At 37.7% G+C, this 16315-nt stretch overlaps 1 protein-coding gene and 1 pseudogene across 1 annotated transcript; one reads left to right on the top strand and one right to left on the bottom strand.

Moving 5' to 3' along the window:
• The first annotated feature begins 8327 nt into the window (after nucleotides 1-8327).
• Nucleotides 8328-9419, top strand: LOC100780252 (cupin family protein). Its single transcript, XM_003553863.4, has 2 exons — nucleotides 8328-8515; nucleotides 8659-9419. Exons 1-2 carry the CDS (start codon nucleotides 8401-8403, stop codon nucleotides 9207-9209), a joined length of 666 nt encoding a protein of 221 aa, XP_003553911.1. The 5' UTR covers nucleotides 8328-8400; the 3' UTR covers nucleotides 9210-9419.
• A 2132-nt stretch (nucleotides 9420-11551) lies between these two features.
• LOC100807529 (cell division cycle 20.2, cofactor of APC complex-like) lies at nucleotides 11552-16053 on the bottom strand (annotated as a pseudogene).
• Nucleotides 16054-16315: the final 262 nt, after the last annotated feature.

The following is a 16315-nucleotide window of genomic DNA, read 5'->3' as shown; positions in this document are numbered from 1 at the left end:
AAGAGCATTAGAAGTTTTGACTAAACAAAAAGAAAGAGTTGCTAAAGCTTATAATAAGAAAGTGAAGTCGAAAACTTTTAATGTTGGAGATTTAGTTTGGAAGGTTATCCTGCCCATGGATAGTAAGGATCGAGCTTTGGGCAAATGGTCCCCAAATTGGGAAGGACCGTTTAAAATAATTCAGATTTATTCGAATGGTGCTTATGAATTAGAAGAATTAACCCCTCAGAAACGTACTTTGAGTATAAATGGTAAATATTTGAAAAAATATAAACCAACATTGCTCGAAGTTAAAATAAGCATAGAATAGACAGAAATAATGGAAACATAAAAATGGCGATAACAGTAAAATTGCCACGAAAGGGCATGTGTCAATATTACATCAAAAGTAGAATCGAAATACAGAATTCGAAATAAAGAAATTATAAGTTCTACTAATGCATGACTAAGTCCTCATATAGTTTCTTCAGGGTGGCCATCTCTTTGCTCAAGACCTGGTCAGCACTCTCCATAGCTCTCGCCTCATCTGCTACCGCTTGAGATGCACTAAAGGCCTTCAGGCCTTCCCTCCCTTTTTCAGCAACGAGTTTCTGAATCGAGTTAGCGGCTTGCTCCTGGAGTTCTTTGCGTTTGGCCTGCTCTGTTATAATTTTCTGCCTTAGATCATCGACCTGAGACAGCAAGTTCGTAATAGTTGCTTCCCAGGAGGAGATGTTATCATCACAGGCTTTAACCTCAGAAGATCCTTCTTTCGCCTCTTTGGTAAGACGTTCGACTTCACGTTGAGCAGCTTGGGCTTTCTCGAGCAGAAGGATATGTGCCTGTTTCTGGGCATCCAGTCTGGCGCTATTTTCGCGTTTTTTCTGCACGGTACTTGCAAACTGGTCGATGATGGCCTCGATTTGGATAACTTTGCCTAGAATCTCATCAGAGGTAAGGGGGTTATGCAATTTCTTCAAAAAATTCAGGTGTCCAAAAGCGGCAGAGGGGTTCTCTTCAATGGATTTAAGTACGTCTTCCCGTGCGTATTCCATTGATAACTTCAAGAGCAGGCAATCTTGGCGTACTGAAGAGGTTATGTCAGCATCAGAGGAGGACGAAGCACCAGGAATCTTTTCACTTGAGGTGTTGGCTTGACTGGTGTTCAGCAGGAGTCGAAGGGCTGCAGCAGGGTCTTCGTCTTGCATTTTAATGAATGTATCTTCTGCGATCCCTATGCTAGCGGAAAGCTTGGATGTTGAAGACGCTGGGTAAATGTCCGAACCTCCAGCTTCAGCCTCTTGTATGGCCTCTTCATCGGAAAAGTGTTCTTCAGAGGAACTTTTCTGACTCGATCCATGAGGACTGCTGGATTCAATACCTTGACCTTCACCCTGTTCCTCAGCATTCACTGCATCCGTCTCAGGAGCAGGAGATGTTCGAGCACATGAGGGTATTTCTTCTACAGAAACATTTTGTTGTACCTGATTCGAATTGTCATGGAAAAGGTTAACAAATAGTTTCGTATAAGCTATGATTAAAATCACATTAAGAATGATACCTCGACGGTAGGTTGTTCTTGTGGTAAGTCCGGTTGCTCGACAGGGTTGCCCTTCTCAGCAATAGAGGGAGTAGCCTCTGCTTCAGTGCCGTCAACATCAGTCGAAGGTGGTTGGACGTCAACAGGTTGATTGTCACCTTGTTCTTTTGAAGACTTGGTCTTTTTCTTTTTCTTCCTGGCTGGCTCACCACCCTCGACAGTCACAGAAGGTTCAGGCTCGACCTGCTTCACTTTCTTTTTCTTCTTAGGCATTTGAGCCTGGGAATTGCCTGCCTCTGTGAGATCAGCAGATTTGGTCGAAGTCGCAGGTGATTTTCTTTTTCTTATAAGAGGTCTTTCCTCTTCTTCCTGTGTTATGAGGGTAAAGAAATGTCAGAATATAGACTTGAAAGAGAGTTATAATATTGACATTAGAAATAAAACTTGCATCTTTTTCTTCGTCTAATTCGATGACCACACGCTTCGAGCGTTTTGAGGTCGTGCTAGTCTCAGTGCTATCATCTTTCTTTTGACTCTGAAAAATAAAGAAATATGAGGCAAAGACGTTAAGAGTAAAAGATAAGTTCAGAAGAGTTACCTTCTCTTCTTGTTTCCCTTCTTGGATCTTCACCCCAGTGGGTTTCTTGGGTCTCACATCAGCTCGAGACGTTTCGGTGCTTTTCTTTGTTATGATTGTTTTGCCTAAAATAAGAATATTAGAAAAGGCAAAAAATACATATCAATTTGGAAAGTCAAAAGTAATTTAATACCTCGAGCTTGAAGGTTTGAGCGGATATTCTCGACCGTTGGTTGTGTAAAGCCACTCTCAAGTCTGGAGATCATGATAGTAGTGTCTCCAACTGAACGGCTCAAATAATATTTCTCCCACCAGGTAACAAACCCCACGGTGCAGAAGTGGGAATGGTTGAACTCGAAAGGATGCAGGTTATAGTTCTCATCTAGAGAAATCTTCAAAAACTTCTTGAAAGTCTTTTCTGAAAGATTGGCCCCTCTTATAACGTCTCGAGGATCTTCGAACAAGCTTTTAGGACGGATTTGCGAGAGGCCAAATTGTCTTGAAACCAAATTAGGCTGGTATCCAACCAAGCCTAAATAGTTCGATTGAATACCTGTACGACAAGACAGGATCTGTGGATTCAAGTAAAATGACCATATTTCGTTCACTTCTTCTTCATTGTCCGGATCGACAGCAAGAAAATCGTCAGTGAACCAAGCCGGGCCAACCTCTCGATTAATGAATGGAGCATGTTGGGGAAGAAACTTGTCAAAACTCAGAAAAATCCTCATGTACTTTAGGAATAGCTTTTGTGGGTTTTGATCGAAGGTCTTGGGTGTTAATCGAAGTGCTCTCTGGCCTTCGATCGAGCGATTTGCAACTTCTTCAGCATAATCTTGTGGGATTATTAATCCCATTTCTTGTTCGAAAGTGGCATTAAGCCACAACTGGAGAAGCCACATAGGCCCAGATACTAAGAAGGAAGACCTATCCTTCGATTTCTTCAGGTCATCGCATGCCTCACCAAGCGATTCGTATAGTACTGCTAACAAGAGGCGTCCAAATCCAAAGTTCTGACCTTCATGAATTTGTAATGCCATTGGGATAAACCTTTTGGCTACTTGCAAGGATTTTGTGCAAAAGACATAGTGAGATAGCCATAGGGTCAAGAAGGCTACGTGCTCTTCATCAGAGACTTCCTCTTCGACCGATCCTTTGTGTTCAGCTATATATTTGGAAAAGGTGTTCTCCTTATATACTAGCTTGATATTATCACTAGATTTAGTGGGATCATAAGTTTCTCCGCTAGGCCTAAGGCCTGTGAGGGCGGCTACGTCTAAGAGAGTGGGGGTCATCATACCACATTTAAACTGAAAGGTGTTGGTAGAAGACTCGAAAAAGTGCATAGCTGCTATCAGCATTTCTGGTCGATATTCAGGACCAGATCGAGAAAATTGGATCAAATCAAAAATGCCATATGTCTTCCAGAAATCCTCATACGCTTGTTCGACTCGATCAAGCCAAGGTAGGTAATCCCTATGGGCTATTGACGGGGCGGATCGAAAGAGTTTGTTGGGTTTGCTTAAACAATTAAAGTTATAGGGCTCACTATCAAAAATCCTAGGTTCGCAAGTTGGGTAGCAGGGAAATACCTTGTTCATTGCACTCGAAAGTGATTCTTGGTCTGGCAGGGGTCCACCAAAAGCGTAAACTGTTCTTTCCACTGCGAAAGGGATCATCACCTCCGATTCCCAGATTTCTGTGTGTTCGGCGTCACCATGTGGTTCTGGGACCACCTTTTCTCCATCAGGCCTGACTGTAAAACGATGCCATTTCCCAGCAAACGGAACTGCTTGTCCTTGCGACATTGTAAGAAGTCTGAAAAAGGATGGTTTTCTCGCGAAGGGTTTTGTAGTTGTCGGAATCAGGGAGTGAGAGCTTGGGTTCACGAAGAACGGTGGCAAGGTTCGGAAATGCGGTGAGGTTGATGATAAAAGGAATAACGAGTATCTGGAAATAAGAAAGCTTCGCCGGAGATAATGGAAGCAAGGAAGAAGAAGGGTTTCGGAAGCGAGGAAGAAGAAAGGTTTTTGAAACAAAGGAGCTGAAGGGGTTTTCTGAGGTTCTCTGCACTATTTATGGAGTTCCACTTTAAAAGGGGAAACACAATATAATAAGAATCAAGGGTCAGAAATCAATCACATCAGATTTCCCTTTTAACTCCCCAGCATGACACGTGTCCCACTCTGCCTAGAAAGGTGGAATTAATGATGGGTAGTGGGAGATCGAGGCGACGGTTACCATCAAACGTGCCATCGTGTCGCCGTTCCAGGGAAACTATTAGAAGAGAAAAAATGTCAACTTCTCATCTTCCTTCGATCTCGAATCGAAGCAGACATTTTTTGGGGGCAATTTGTTAGCCCATATTTTTTATGAGCTAAAAATATGCTCTAGATACGAGTTTTGCCAGATTCTGTTCGAATCGGAAAAGGGGTTTTTGAAAGGGATTCTCAGGTGTAAGGAAGTATTTATGAAGTACAAGGCTAAGACAAGAAAGAGGGCTTCGAATCATTGGGCGATTCGAACTGGTGTATACTCGAGTCGAAGTCGAGGCAGCCAGATTTCTGGACTTAGCGCAATTTCTGACAAAACTTCACAAAATCAGTTCGACTTCGAGCAATGTGGATAACCGTTCTAAGGAGCAGTTATGTGCATGCAAGGTGTACGTGGCAGGACACTTGGCATTAGGATAGTGTTCGACCGTTAGGGCAGTTTATTTTCGAATGTCTATATATAGCAGTTTTTTAGTTAGATTTCAGGGTCGCAAATCATTTATACAGATCCTTATATACTCAAAGTACCCAGCGCAGAGAGAAACGAGTACTCAAGGAGAATGTATGTTTGTGAACCATTTTAAGTTTTCTGTAAACTTTACATTTCGAATGCAATGCATTTTTCATTTCACTTTAGAATTCCTGTCTTTTAAAATGGTTCATTCGATCGAGTGAACTCACTGCTCCTTTACATTCTGCAATTTACTTTTCCCTTGTCGATTTACTTCCAGCATTTCGATTTTCTCAAAGATATTTTTCTTTCTGCAAATTTTGAACCAGTAAATGTTTGTTGCAATGATGAACATTCAAAAGCTTTACATTTAAACGCAAAATACACAAGTGACATGCTCCTGAGATTCACTAGTTGATCTCGCAAGCAATTAACTTAGACTAGCGGTTGTTTACCAAATTCCAGTGTAAACAGATAGTAGTTTAAAGATTTTAAATTGGCTTCAAGTTTAAACATAATAATCAAAAGTAGCGGGTGGAATATGGAAATTTTGTGAGGGATTGGGTCACAATCGAACAGTAACTAAAATATATACCACGGCTTAATCAAAATATAGACCATTTCTTATTGCCCTTGTAAACAATTAATCAAAGACTACCGTAGCAACCCGAAATTTTATCATCATTATGTCTGTGATTTGTTTTCACCCATTACCAAAGCATTTCAATAGCAGAACAGTGTTCGAAGATGTGAACATCGGATTAATATATAAACGTTAGATGTAAACTTTGACTTTTCACGGCTTGCTGCAACTGCTTCAGGTCTTAATTTAAATAATTTGCCATGGAAGGAGATATATAAAGGTCTTCTTCGAAAATAAATATAATAGTGAGAATTGTACTTAAACGGAATATATATATATATATATATATATATATATACTGTAAACGGAAATAATTGTAGTACCTAGGAAGTTATGACGTCTCATTTTATGAATTAGTTCAAGATATATTTAGAATCTTCTAGGGATATACGATAATATCCCAAAGGAGGGATTTTTTTTTTCTCGATCCCTTTACTCTTCTTGGCATTGTTCAACACTTGTTTCATTTCATTTTATAGAAATAAGTTATATGCCTTATTACACAACTCTAATTTTTCTATAAGGATTTTTTAACTACTTTTTTATTTTCTAAATAAGTTTTTTGAAAATTTAATTTGTTTTTGAATTAGTCTCTCATATATGTTTTTTGTTATTAGTTTAGTCTTCCTTTTCAAATTATTATTTTTAGGTCTAAACTACATGCATCGTTAAGGAGAAATAATTTTTGTTAACAATTTGAGAAAGGTATGATCATTATAAGTGACAATTTCTTTTTAAATTATTGAGTGACTACTTTATTGACCAATTAAATCTGAGTGACTAATATGTGGAGAAGAAAAAATTAGAGGAACAACTAAATACATGTTTAACAAATTATGAAGATTTTTATATCCTAATAATATACTTTTTTAATTAATAACATTTTCGTTAAAGTAAATCCCTCATGAACCAAATCCAAATTGTTTTAGTGGTGGGAAATCTATTTGTTAAATTAAATATCTGTTAAGACTTGATCTCAGTTCTTGAGACAATAGTCATAGGTTTTCAATTCAAACTTATCTTTCTCTAGATGAACTTTAGGTTTAAAGTGTAAACAGTAGTTGGTGGAATAAAGAAACTTTCGTGAGGTATTGGGTCAAAATTAATTGAATTATAATTAAAGTATATTCACAAGGAAACAAATAGAGACAATTTCTGATTTATGCTCTCAATAATCAGTTGAAGGCTTTGCGATCCAAAATGGTGTCGTTGTTGACTTGAGCTTGTTTCCTTACAATGCTGATATATCCTTTGAGTTTGCAATTCTCCCGTTGTAATTGCTTCCGCCTTGAGGACATGTATGGTAAACTAGGCTAATTAAGTTTGTTCCTTGCTAAATTTTCATTTTACTCTTTTGAGATAAACCTTGACTTTCCTCATAAAGTCGACATTGTTTCTACAAAGTAATAATGACTCAATGACAACTGTTCTAAAGATATTATCTCTGACTAGATATGAAAAAACCAACTCATGACAACTATTATAAATAAGGAGACACTAATCGAATGCATGCAATTAATTAATTATGCTCGTTTTAGCATATATATATATATATATATATATATATATATATATATATATATATATATATATATATATATATATATATAACACATTAATACAAAAGATAGTTTTATCCATCTTCTCTCTATTTTATCTATAATAGTCTTGACTCAAATATAACTTCGTAGAAAATACTTTTAGTGTTTAAAAAAATAAAAAGAAGACTAAACTAATATGAGAGACTAATTTACTAATAAATTATTTTTCTTTTGAAAAACTTCTTTAGGGATAAAATAGTTTAAAAACTCCTAGTAGAAATAATTATGGACCATAATTTATCAAAGTCTTGTGTAATAAGCATATAACTCAAGTTTACTAGAAAATAATAAAACAGCAAAACGTATGGAACAATGCCAAGTGGACGAAGTGTAAAGGGTTTGAGAAAAATTCCTCCTTCGGATATCATCGTATATCCCTAATAAAATTACATGTCATAACCTTCTAGGTACTACAACTGTTTCCTTTTACTGTTTACCCATCCAAAATAAAAAATAAAAAAAAAATATTCCGTTTATTATATACATTTTAAAAGAATAAATATATATATACATCCTTGTGATATGTGATATCTTGAGAGAGAAGTTAGAGAGAAAAATATAAATATAATAGGTGATATGATGTATTAAGAAAAAAAAAAACAAAGATGTGAGAATTAGGTTTTGAAATTTATGGTATCTAAATTTAAACACTCCTTTAAAATTAGGTCCCGGCCCGCAGGCCGTGCAAAGTCAAATTAAGGTTATATCTAATTAATAACGTTTAATAAAAGTAGTGTATGAAAACAAATCACACGGACACAGATAAAATTTCGGGTTGCAACCGGAGTCTTCGATTGATTGTTGACGAGAGCAAAAGAGATGGTCTCGATTTTTAGCCGTGGTAAATATATACTAGTTATGGTTCGATTCAAAATTTCCATATTCGACCAACTACTCTTGATGACCATGCTTAAAATTGGAACAGTAACAGGAAGCCAATTTGAACTTTTTCATCAAATCTGTAATATCAAGACAAAGTCTAAACTAAACTTTTTTTGTTTATTTAGTTGACGATCCTCCCATTATAAAATAATAATGGTGGAAAGAGTACAAGCAAAGTCAAGTGGACGAGGTAATACGAAACACTTGTTTTTTCTTTTTCATATGGAGCATCTCCTTAGTCTATACTATTCGATCAAGCAAGCACGCATGAAGTTGTTAAGGAATGATTCATCACCAAATAAATAATTAATTACGTTAAAAATAAACGGCAAACCAATTCAATGCTTCACCCATATAAATAGCAAGCTTCACATGAATCAAAATCCAATTCTCACAAGCGATTAAATATAGAAGAATCATTTAAGATAAGAGTGTATTACTAAGAGGAGAAAAAATGAAAGTTGTGTACTTCCTTGTTGTCATCTTGGCTTTAACATCCTCTGTGGTCTCTGCCTATGACCCTAGTCCTCTGCAAGACTTTTGTGTGGCCGCCAAAGAAAAAGATGGTGGTATGTAAAATCAAACATTCCTCAACACAATTTAAGATTGTTGCATAATATATATATATAAAGAGAGAGAGAGAGAGATGTTGTCTAGAATTATTGTGATTGATGATTTTTATTAATTAAAACCTTTGCCTTTTATCTTGTAGTATTTGTGAATGGAAAGTTCTGCAAAGATCCCAAACTTGTGAAAGCTGAAGACTTCTTCAGACATGTAGAACCGGGGAAGACTGACAACCCAGTAGGTTCAAACGTGACTCAGGTGTTTGTTGATCAACTACCGGGACTAAACACGCTGGGCATAGCTTTGGCTCGCATAGATTTCGCACCAAAGGGTTTGAACGCTCCCCACACTCACCCTCGGGGCACTGAGATCCTTATAGTCCTTGAGGGTACTCTCTATGTTGGATTTGTGACTTCCAATCAAGATGGAAATCGCCTCTTCACCAAAGTGCTGAACAAGGGTGATGTGTTTGTGTTCCCAATTGGTCTCATTCATTTCCAACTCAATGTGGGATATGGCAATGCTGCTGCCATTGCTGCTCTTAGCAGTCAAAATCCTGGAGCCATCACCATTGCAAATGCTTTGTTTAAAGCTAATCCACCTATTTCTTCTGAGGTTCTCACCAAAGCTTTCCAGGTGGACAAGAGCATAATTGATTATCTTCAAAAGCAATCTTGGTACGACAACAATAACTAATTTGGGAGTATGGACGAGCATTTCACACTAGCTAGTTACTGTATAATTGATCACTTTATTGTTTCAATCACCCCATACAACAGACCTAATAAATAAAATTTAATGTATGGGGGTTATTAATTTTTATACATAATATTTGTTCTGTTTGGAGTTTGATTTGATTTAATACATATTGCTTGAGTTTAATTAATAAAAGAACCTATTCTTGCTGGAGTTTCTGTTTGCGAGTTTAATAGACTGTTTGTGTGTCAACAGTGAGTGCTATGCATCTTAATATGTTAATTACTTTCCCTAAGTCTACCACCACGGGCCTATTTAGGTCGCCCCCTATTTTGTGCCCATAAATAAGACTTGTTTCTTTGTGTGCTAACAATCTAATTAATTCTAAGGTTCATCATACCAACGAGTAACGACACCCAATGACTACATACATTTGTCAACCTCACGAGTGTCATTGCCCGTCAAGGACTTGATGCATGGCTTCATGGCTCACTATTTAGGCAAAGTTCATGTCTCCTGCTGAAGACACCACTCATGGAATAAGAAAGATAATATATGATACTGTAGAAAAATATAAAGACCTACAAAATATTATTAAAGAAAATTTAATGGATTGAAATATAGATGTAGGCACCACCAGTCCATGAAATAATGAAGATGATATGATACTGTAGAAAAATATTAACAACTATAAAATATTATATTAAGAATTTAATGGATCTCTGCTGTGTAAAGACATCAAAGGAGTCATACCAATAAGCTTTTTATGGGAAAAAAAATAAGTAAAATGGAAGTCTCCCATAAATACTCCTTTTCTTATATTTCATAATTCCCCTGTATAACTCCCCTTTTAGGAGGCATCATGTCCTCTAATTTCCTATACTTCTTTTCTCTTTGTTATTTGTCAATCAAACTTTGGATTGTTATTTCTCTAATTTCCTATACTTTTTTATTCTGCATTGGTCCCTAAAAGAGCATACACACTGGTAGGTAGGAAGAAAGAAAGGAAGAATCATTTTGTAGAGGTAATAAAATATGATTATGAAGTAAAAGATAAAATAGTGAAGGACATATCACGATCGTTGGTTGTTGGTGCTTATATATATGGAACATAAGACGCATGGTAGAGAAATGAACCATCTTCACACTCACAACACAGGAATCTTTTTTGTCACCTATTTTAACCACGAAATTCCAACAATGCACTGATGCCAAGAAAGGAAAGACATTTTTCTTTGGTCAAAAGGAAAGACCTTAAATATTGAAACTTTCTTCAAGTTTCATTTATAATTTGTTAATTTCTGGTCTATAGAGTTGCTGCTGAATTTCGATTTGGGTTCTCTATCTTGAAACTATCGAAACTGTACTGGATCAACTAGTTGAAATAGTCAAACTATAAATGAACTATGTTTCCGGTTCACTTTTTGTTACTTGAATATCATGGTGCTATGTTGTGTGTGTGTCTTTGACTTTAATTTTAAAAGGTTTATGTTTTAATTTTTAATTTGCATTTCGATTACTTATGCAAAAGAGTAATGCCACCCCCCAATAAAAAGGAGGAACAGTAAGTAATGACAAAAACTTAGACAGAACACGGGATTGCAATGGTGTATCACCACGCTTAGAACATACCAAAAGTTGATTCTCAAGAAAGCTCTGCAATCAGGAGCATTACAATGAATTTACGTCACATATGCCGTAGGATACTTCAAATTATATAAGATCTTCTACATAGAATTTAAGTGCAGAAATTAGGTTGTCACTCCATAGATATATACAAGATCTCATCATTTGAAGATCATCATCCATTATGCAAAATTTTCTAACCGTCTTGCAGATACACTGCCACAATTCCCAGCTGAGATTACTCATTCGTTTAGGAATCCAAATTGTTAACAAGACATACAATTCCTTATCTTGAGAGACATATAAGTAACAAACAATAGTGTTCTCTATTATTACAACCGCTCCTTATATACTACATACTGCTTTAAGTTCTTACGTTGGAAAAGTGAATCCTGAATCTCACCATACTTTTTATTTCCTTTTCAGAATTAGAGAGAGCATCGTGGTACTGTTTCACTGTTAACAATGCTCTTATACTTCAGACACCAAAATAAGACAACTTATAGATTTGGTAGCTCTCTAAAACATTAAAAACAAAACAAGAAAGATCAGACCAACAATAAAATGAAAACGTATGTATGATTATATATCTACCATAATATAATTGTACAAAGAAGGGTCAGGGTAATATTAAAACCTAAACGATGTTTTAATAAAATGTCTACAATATCTAGAACTCAGTCACAGGCTTGCAGGCAGTAGATCTACATGCGTATTCAATGAATACAGTTTACATTAGCAAAGGGCTCAGTGCTAGTTTTTGGTACTAGTTTGGAAGCCTGTGGAGTTCCAAAGACATTCCAAAATCTAAGGGTCTCATCCCCTGCTGCAGAGGCCACAGCACACCCAATTGGACTTTGCGCCATTTACATCACAGGGAGGTATTTCCAAAGAGTGAGTTGGTTTTGGGTGAAACCATGCGAGCTAAGTAACTCCCGCTCATTCTTGTTCCACAGAAGAGTGCACACTTGTCAGCCTATGCAACAGAGTTCAAGCACGCCCCTGTATGAGTGTTCCAGAACTTGATGCAGTGATCACCCCCACCTCCACTAGAAGCTAGCAGATTTGCCTGGAATGGACACCAAGCTAGTGCCTTCACAGCAGCTCTATGCTCCTCAAACCTGTGAAGCCAACGGGTCAGTGAATTTGAGGAACCCATAGCCCTGTCCCGTATGTGAATAACATTATTGTTGCCACTACTTGCCAATTGTTGTCCCAAGGGAGACCACCTGAACCCACAAATCTCCTGCCGATGTCCCCTATAAGATTCACCAATATGATGTCTCACTCTAGCATCATTGTTAACAATTCTACCATCCATCCCTCCTGTTGTGAGAATATAATTGTTCCAAGACAGTGAACCTACTCGCGCTTGATCTCCATTCTCCACTTCTCAAGGTTCGAAACTGCAGTCAATAATCAAACCATCAGATTGCATATAAAGAAAGTTTCAATCTTATAAGAACACAAAAGAACCTCATTGTAACAATCTAATTCTATACCACCAACCAATAAAGATTTACAGAATCAACCAACTAGTATTCACCTCATATATGGGTTTTAAAGTATAATACTTACCAGCCTAGAAACATGAGTATCCTAGAGCTGGACATGCGTGTTGTTCAAACCAATGGCTAAATGACATCCATCGGGAGCCCAGGCAATGCTTGTAACAATACCTTCTTCCTCATCAATATTGACAAATTCAGTCGTGGAGCTATAAGATTGTTAGCAATAGCAATCAGAATTCTAAAGAGATGAGAGAAATCAAACTCAAACACACATAGACAAGAGATTTAACGAGGTTCGGTAAGTGTGCCTACATCCTCGGAAACATAGCGACTGTTTCTTTTTCTTATTCATGAACGATGGGTTACATCAAAATATAATATATGTGTAAAATATCTTAAACAATATACAATATCATAATCATTCACAATATCAAGCACAATATCTTAAGTATTGGGTGCACAAGTGTACAGTTTGCAAAAGGAATAAACCTGTTTTGACTAAGTCAGCTGGTTTGTTACAACCACTTCGTGTCCCTACTCAGGCTTGGCAGTGCTTAGCCATGGATTTTATTGTGGGCTTGCCAAAATCTAATGGGAAGACAATCATTCTGGTGGTAGTTGATAGGTACACCAAATATGCTCCTTTTGTAGCATTACGACATCCAATCAATGCGGCTAAGATCACTCAGGTATTCATTGATACAACAGTGAAGTTGCATGGATGGCCCAGTGAAATAGTGTCAGATAGGGACCCAATTTTTATGAGTAAATTCTGGTCAGAACTCTTCAAGTTGCATGGAGTCAAACTGCTAAAGTCCACTGCATTCCATCCACAAACTGATGGGTAGTCAGAGGCTTTAAACAAAGTATTAGAAGGATATCTCAGGTGTGCAACAGGAGAGATGCGCTCTAAGAGGAGTGAATTCTTAAGTTATGCTGAATTTTGGTACAACACTAAGTTTCATTCAACAACAGAAATGACCCCGCTTGAAGCTTTATATGGTTACAAACCAATCAGCAACAATCCCTTCATGGCAGGTGATACAGTAGTGAAAGCAGTACACTACACCATCAAGACTCGAGAGGAAATTGCAACAATTATACACAAGAATCTCAGGAAAGCACAGTAGAGGATGCAGTTGTATGCTAGCAAGAATAGGACAGACAAAGAATTTGCAGTGGGAGATTGGGTATATTTGAAGTTACAGCCATTTAAACAACAATCAATACCTAACTCAGCATTTCATAAATTAGCTGCACGATTTTATGGTCCTTACAGAATTGTAGAGAGAGTGGGGAAGGTGGCATACAAGCTAGACTTACTAGCTCAAGCTCACATACATAATGCATTCCACATTTCCTTGTTGAAAAGACATCATGGAGATTGTCCAGTTTCTACAGCGCTGCCAAGTTTTCATAGCAATGATCAATAGGAGCTGAAGCCAATTGACATTTTAGCTAGAAGAATAAAGAAAAGAGGCAACAAGTCGGTTACAGAAGTGCTAATACATTGGCAACATACCACACCAGAAGAAGCTACATGGCATAAGGTGCACAAGCTGAAGCAACAATTTTCCCAAGTGGATTGGGACTCTTTATTAACGAGGCCAGTGAATGAAAAGGCCTTGGGGGCAAGGCCTTCAGATGGAGGGGAAATTGTAATACTCAGTTTATAAAAATAACCGTAAGGGGTTAAAAATAAAAAGGGTGGTTAGAATTTAAGCGAGTCCCATTGCTTTCATTTGTATAAATAGCAGTATCCTATTGTAATCAGAGGAATTCATAAAAAATTAATAACACTTAGTCCCTTGGGAGTGTTCTTCCTCGTGTGAGTTCCACAAGTGAGTTTTCCTTCTTCCTCTATATTCTGAGTTATTGTGTGAGGTCTTGGTTCTATGTTTTGAGAGGTGTAAGGAATCATAGGTTGATAATCTTCAACCTAACAACCCCACACCCAACCCTACGTTGTAACCTAATAATAGGTATCCCTTACAATTTGCTCCAACATTTGTCTTGCCCATAAAATGAGTCACACACAACAAAGATGCATCTCATTCATACACAGCGTTTCCAAGGGCAATGCTAAGAACAATGTTGTTTTAGAACAATGTTAGGAGCATCTGGTATCTTTTCAGAACTTTCGTATCTTTTTAGGACTTTGGTATCTTTTCAGAACTTTGGTAACGTTTTCACAAATAATTATATCACAATTATTCAACTGTCTGATTAGCGAACTACAACAATTTTCAAATTAACATACATACATGAGGAATGTGGCGTCTGGGCTTAGAGAAATTGGGTTTCAGAGGAGGAGGACGAGGACAAGGAGGAAAAAGGATGGAATTGGTAATGAGTTAAACCCACATTGGGGGTTTGTTCTTATAGGCAAAAATTTGGGTTCGGTTCATGTTGAAGGCCTCGACGAGTTACTTCTAAAACACTTCTCGCAACGGGGATGTCACCGGAGAGTTCTCTTTCCATATGTAAACTGCCATCCAGTTTACATATGTCAAACCTAGAATACCAAGGGAAAAAGGGTGAGAATTCAAAGAATTCCCAATATCAGTTTAATACATTTTCGAGCTACATGATGTTATAAAATCACTTCTAAGTTCTAACTATGTTGAGTTTCTCTTATTTTACAGTTCCCATGAGAATTTTGTATTTTGTTTAAACTATGAATGAGTAGTTACACTTACATTTTGTGGGAAACACATGTATTTCATTTTTTATCCGCAGTCCCTTGCTATTGTGCACAATGTGTAAATCTCTATACAATACCAAATTGATAGGTAATACTTAAATGCATAATATTGATACATTAGGGTCTATTGTATTATATAAGATTTAAGTATTAGATTTAGAAAATTTTTTATTGACATGCATTGCTAGCTGATTGAAAGAAAGTTGACAAAGAATCTGTTATGAACAGAACAAGCAGTAGACCAACAACGCACCATTGGAGACGCAACAGCAGACCAGCGACCCTAACGTAGGAGCAACCCACTCAAGCACCTTGAATATTATTTCTAACAGAATTTGTTAGGCATCACTAAGCTGGCAGGAGGATATTGGTCCATAAGGAATATGTTGTCAACATGTTTTTCCATCGTGCAGCACACATTATCGCCATTTCCATTTTTCTGCTTTTCTGTTAGTTTATTTTCACATTCTAGCACCTTTTGTTTCCGTAGTAGCATCCTTGGCTAGTGCCTATATATATGGGACACTTATTATGTAAGGAAGCAAGCAGAAATATAATCAGTATTCCCTCTCTTTAATCCCCTTTTCTGGCGGTCTCCTAGTCCTCGAATTCTAGGAACCTTAGAGTAGAAATTCTGCTTATAACAATTTGGTGCTTTCATTGAATCCTCCCACCATGGCTGAAGCACCTCTGCCCAAAACCAGAATGGAATGCATTGAAGAAGCCATCACCAAGCTTCCCTCTAATCGACTCCATGTCACCTTCACCTTAGACGAGCTACTCCACCGACTAACCAACCTGCAAACCACTCAACAACAACAACAACACCACTCACCACACTCCTCTCCATTTTCCTTCCCTCTACAGTCGCCGCCCCAATACTGACCACGCCGTTGCCTCCACCGCTGACTCCGTCGTTGCCTCCGCCGATTAAGCCACCCCCGTCACTCACGCGCATAACACCCACGTCCATGCCAACTCTGCCGCCACGCCCCGCACTCATGCCGCAACATGCCACACCATGGCCAGCCCTGCTTACCAGCAGAGGAGACACTACAAGGAAGCTCGTAGTACCTCTCCACCTTACGTTGCCTCTTGAGAGCGGCAACAACAGCCACAACGGTACCTGTCTTCCTCTTAATATGCTTAGTGTAGGCAACAGAGTACCGCAGACCATCCTCAAGAAAGTTTTTACGAACTCTGCGAGCCAAACAGGGAATTCAGAGTTTCATAATGTTCTTCCATGAAGCGTTGCTTCTACAATC

This window comes from Glycine max, chromosome 19 (genome assembly GCF_000004515.6).
Source record: "Glycine max cultivar Williams 82 chromosome 19, Glycine_max_v4.0, whole genome shotgun sequence".
Lineage (NCBI taxonomy): Eukaryota > Viridiplantae > Streptophyta > Magnoliopsida > Fabales > Fabaceae > Glycine > Glycine max.
This window is presented reverse-complemented; position numbering and strand designations above follow the sequence as displayed.

Excerpts from the sequence above, each read along its gene's own strand:
- LOC100780252 (XM_003553863.4), top strand. The coding sequence starts at position 8,401 with ATGAAAGTTGTGTACTTCCTTGTTGTCATCTTGGCTTTAACATCCTCT. Across the intron at positions 8,516-8,658 it reads CGCCAAAGAAAAAGATGGTG|TATTTGTGAATGGAAAGTTC; the intron begins GTATGTAAAATC and ends TTTATCTTGTAG.